At 40.3% G+C, this 4851-nt stretch overlaps 1 protein-coding gene across 1 annotated transcript in view; it reads right to left on the bottom strand.

Moving 5' to 3' along the window:
* Positions 1 to 215: 215 nt before the first annotated feature.
* The window catches only part of LOC138043393 (uncharacterized skeletal organic matrix protein 1-like), a 13916-nt gene continuing 9280 nt past the window's right edge, over positions 216 to 4851 (bottom strand). The window contains exons 4-6 of the mRNA XM_068889641.1: positions 3973 to 4851; positions 3075 to 3200; positions 216 to 2297 (exon numbers count right to left, since the gene is read on the bottom strand). The exon at positions 3973 to 4851 is cut by the window's right edge and continues 85 nt beyond it. Of these exons, the coding sequence (XP_068745742.1) occupies positions 1977 to 2297; positions 3075 to 3200; positions 3973 to 4851 (1326 nt within the window). The 3' untranslated portion in view covers positions 216 to 1976. The remainder of the gene's footprint in view (positions 2298 to 3074; positions 3201 to 3972) is intronic.

Here is a 4851-nt window from a genome sequence, read left to right on the forward strand (position 1 = left end):
GTGACCCCAATAACCTCTTAAAATCACATTTTCATATTTGAAACATTGATTTGCATAATTGTGGTGATTCTGGTTCAATTTTATGCAAATAATGGATAGCTATAGACAATTTTATGTTTGAGCCTCGTTTCTATGTTGGGATACACATGTCACATTTCTGATCCCCTATAAATCCCGTCTGAGCGAGTTCCAAAGTTGTCACCAAAACATTTCATTTCTTCACGAAATTCCCACGGGACTTTATTTCATGACATTTGCTAAAAAGCAAAAAATGCAGAAAGAAAACATCTTCCAAACCGTTTTACACCTGAACACGAAAAGCGTTGACTGTGTAAGAACTATAGTTGATGTAGTATGGCCGTGTAGCCGCGTCGAGCCACAGAAAGCTCGCGAAAATTGAAGCCTCGTTTGTGTTTAGGTAAGTTAACCTGGGTTGAGCCTTCAATCCAATGGAAAACCAGTACCTGGTCAGCAGTGAACTTAAAAAACAGCTGACCTCGGTAGGCTATAAGCTTGAGCCCACGATATGGTCACGTGATACTGGTCAGCGGATTTCTTGTTTTGACAAGTGTCAATTGATCAAAACATGGGTTTCCAATATCAAAGATGTATGCTGTAAACTAGCATGATAATGGTCACATTGGCATACATGGAGGGGTGGACGTACGGTCGATGACGTCATGGCTATAAAACCAAGATTTCTCGCACCATATGTTCCGGCGCGCGCGGAGCTCCGCTATGAAGTTGCTGTTTTCGCCGCATTGATATAGAACTATGAACTTGTTTTGGATTTTCTGGTTGTTACGGTTAACTTGAAATAAACGTTCCTCTCTAATAAAGGCCTCATATCTATTTAACGCGCCGGACATTTTTTAGATCATTTACGGTATATCTTGTGAAGTACTAATTGATGCTTTTATGTGGTATTACTCTACCGTTATATGAAACAATGTTGTTCAGCCAATACTTTTAATAGTGCAGTCTCTTGAAAAAGCGGAAACTGGTTTGAGCCACCTTAAGTAAGAGACGAAACTACGTGATAATTGGCTGGTCAGCCTCAAAGTATGACATCTTGCGTAAAATAGTTTTGCGATCGGTTGTGTCGAATGAATGCGATGATTTAATGATTCTATGAAGAAGTTAACAAAGCATTAGCTTTTAATCAGTTAATCATAAAACAAATTAGCTGTCTTGGTTTCCGTATGATCGTTACGATCGCTGGAAAAAAGGTCAGCGTTTAAAGCGATCATATGCATATAAAACTCTTTCATAATGGCAGCCAAATAAAATGACTGTTCTTTTGTTTTAATGCTTGCAAGCCTTTGTAGCCTCGCTACGACGAGCAAGTTTCAAAAGAATTTTTGTTCCAAAATAAGGTCAATTGGTCTAATTAACATTAAATACAAAGTAATGTAAAGGTCGTTGCTATTTATGAAAGTGGTCTATGGAAACCACTCTCAAGCGATCGCAACGATGGTAACGACAGGGAAAATACTAGGATGCACTTCATTGCCGACAGAAAATTGCCAATACTGAGTTTTCCTTTCCTCTTCTGAAAGATCTCCCGAACCCAACATCTATGGTTCTTTTTATTTTTCGGCGTTGAAAAACACCCACAAGTAGAAAAAAGCAGCCGCAAGCAGAAGCGATGATTCACAGCCGCCGCGTTAAATTTCAGGAATGGAACGAACGATGTTGTTAGAGCCAGGTCCCCTTTGGAAATCATCAATCGATCCTAACGATCATATGGAAACCAGCCTTTAGAGTGGTTAACACCCCTCCACTACTTGGAGATAAACATCATGATGCAATTTTAATAAAACTTACTAGCTACCATTTAAAAGTAACTAATCTGAGGGTGTAATTTCTAGTTCAATTTTTTTTCTTTTTTTCCTTACTAATGCAAAACCAGCAAGAACTGTTTTAGAGCATCTCTTTGTACGAATGTTCCCTTGAATTGCTATTGCCATTTACCATCAGCCACATTTTTCCCACAACTCCCAATTTCTGTTGTAAGCTGACCATTTTCCAAACTCGTACAGAGTATGCCGTTCGCCCCATCCAAACAGCCACCAATGTCTCCACTGGTAGAAGATACCGGCGCTCAGTTCCAACGCAGTCAAACGAGCCGACAGCTCCATGCACCACTTCTTCCCAGGGGAACGTATCTCCTGGTAGGAAAGCGCCACAGGTAAACCAGTACGTACTAATGTACCATCTCCGTAAGCTCCAGCTCGTATCACGAAGACCGAAAGATACGCTTCAATACTCACAGTAACTTCGCAAGAGGGCTCAACCTAATATATAGAAAGACAGATTGATCACTTTTTTGAGAGAGAGACCACTATAACCAAAAAAAAGCAGTAGCTTACACGTAGAATTGGTTTTCAAAAAGACAACGGTATTAAGCTTTTAAGTTAAAGTGACTACCATTTCAACTACGAGCGCTAGCAGCCGGTCACCTAACCAGCATAAATACCATGGAAACCTATGGGTTTGATACCTCTTAACCTTGCAACGATTTGCGCTGACCAGGCTTCGAGCAGTTCAAAACACAATAACAATTTGGCGCAAGCAGTAACATTGGTTACATTCTCGACCGAACATTTGAGAATACACTGAGATGATACCAGGCTGAAGTTTTGTTACCCTTTTTTGTAAATAGGTCAGGAGCCCATGAGTCGGAGCTTGCCTCTCTCATCCGAGTCAACTTTTGCGCGTATCTTTCTATTTTTAGAACGCCACGAGTTCTTCGGCTCTGCACGCACTGTTTAGAATGGCCAATCAAAATAAAATTGTTGTCAAATGAAGACAAAAATAGCAAAACAAGGTATGCAAATTGATGTAAATGTGAGTCTCATGCTGAAGGGTTCGTTCTAAAAATAGAAAGATCCGCGCAAAGGTTGACTCAAGTATGTAGAACATAGAGAGGCTCTTACTCATGGGTTCCTGGATAGGTTTAAAACTTACTATAATTCTCCATGAGCGAAGCCTTTCAGTATACCTTAATTCACGGACTAGCCACGAGCCACGTAGAACATACCCGCGTTATTGAGACGGAAAAATATATTTACCTCCACTGCGAGCTTGACTGGATTGATTGAATTTCCTTCTGGAGGAAAGCTTATCTGGTTATCAAGTGAGAATGCCAGATCGAAATCAACCCCAAGGCTCAATATGAACACAGGCACAGAAATTGTCTAAAGAGATAAAGAAAGTGGTGAAAAGAAAATTGTTAATCTTGTATTGCCATAAACAACGACGTTATAAAAAAATCGCAGTTTTCTTGACAGTACGCGCTTATGCAGCCAGCCACTTAAGGATGGTTTCCATATGGTCGTTACAATCACTGGAAGAAAAGTTTTACACATGTCCAATTTACATCAACTGAGTCAGATCGTCAATTGCTGTTGACGGCCCGACTCACCGGATGTCGGGTAGTTGCGATCGCAGCGACAATGATCGCTGAGATAGACCTCAATTCTATTTCAGCGATTGCCAGTTAATATGGAAACCATGCATTATCCAGCCACCGTAGTCACAGGGAAAATACCAGGGTGCACGGCGTTCGTCCAGAGTAGTAGAATAGATGAACGGATGCTTTTTATATCAATGCTATTTTTCTTTTAAACAACTGTAAGTCATTGCAATCAATGCCGTATATAATCATTGTGCAATCCCAGAAATCAGGAAGAGAGAGACAAACAATTTTTCGCGAGTGTGAACCTCAATACAACTTCAATAAAACTTGCGAAATGGTTAGTTGTATGAACTGAAATTTTTTAAAAATATGAAAAGGGGAAACGCAGTTCCCTACCTACCCTCTTTTAAATCAACCCCTGCCGGTAATCAAGAACACAATTTGGAGCACAAAATGTATTTCTGTACAATACCATCGCATTTACCCATTCTTACCAGTATATACAAATCTACATTTTGGAAAACTGACAGAATAAATAAGATATCACTTACTAGTTTTATGGGCAATTTATGTAATACAATGCGCCAGTCTTTTCCATCCTCCAGGTGGTTTTTCTTGTATCGTTCCTTGAATATGTTACCAAGATCTTTCCCTCCAACAAACAGACTGAAACTCACACCTATCTCCATTGCGTCGCCATCCTCAGGCTCCAACCAAACCATTCCCTCACCTTTCACATCAATACCGATGAATTTCTTCTCAAACAAAGTAAATGACTGCAAAACGCTTAATTGTAATGGATCCGCTTCTTTCCACGGGACATAGTTTGCTGTTCTACGGGTCCTGCTCGACGAGTTGCTGGTAAAATTATGCTGTTGCTCGGGTGAGGGATGAGTAAAGAAAATCCTACTGGCATTTGACTGTAATCCTTCAGGATTTTCATGGATCGAAAAGGTGACATTTGATTTTGGAATAACCAACTTCACGAACGAGTAAAAACTGATCATTTTGCCCTCCTTGTGTTCCAAAAAAATGGTTTCAACAAGAGAAGCATGGCTCGTCAGGGTCATTTTCATATGTGTAACCTTAAAGCTGGCGTTTTTGTTAATTTGTTCTCCAAAATTTAACTGCTTGGAAAAATGCAGGTGGCTTTCTGACAACATTCCATTGCTCTTGTTGATGAGTGCAATGTCAGTATAGTTCAAGTCGAGATCGATGTCTGACAACCTGTCAGCGAAGTCGTTTCGATCAAAATGATTTTTTATCAAAAGTATGCCCTCATCTGACGTGTTTGCTTCCCGGTGCATTTTCACTGATCCAGGTAGCAAAGGGGAATCTTCGGGAAATAGAGATTTTGAGCCGGTTGAACTCAGTCCATCCACACTTTCGTAGAGTTCACGTTTCAAAGTGGGAAATAGCTGCTCGAGAGT

This window comes from Montipora capricornis, chromosome 3 (assembly GCF_036669925.1).
Source record: "Montipora capricornis isolate CH-2021 chromosome 3, ASM3666992v2, whole genome shotgun sequence".
Taxonomy (NCBI): Eukaryota; Metazoa; Cnidaria; class Anthozoa; order Scleractinia; family Acroporidae; genus Montipora; species Montipora capricornis.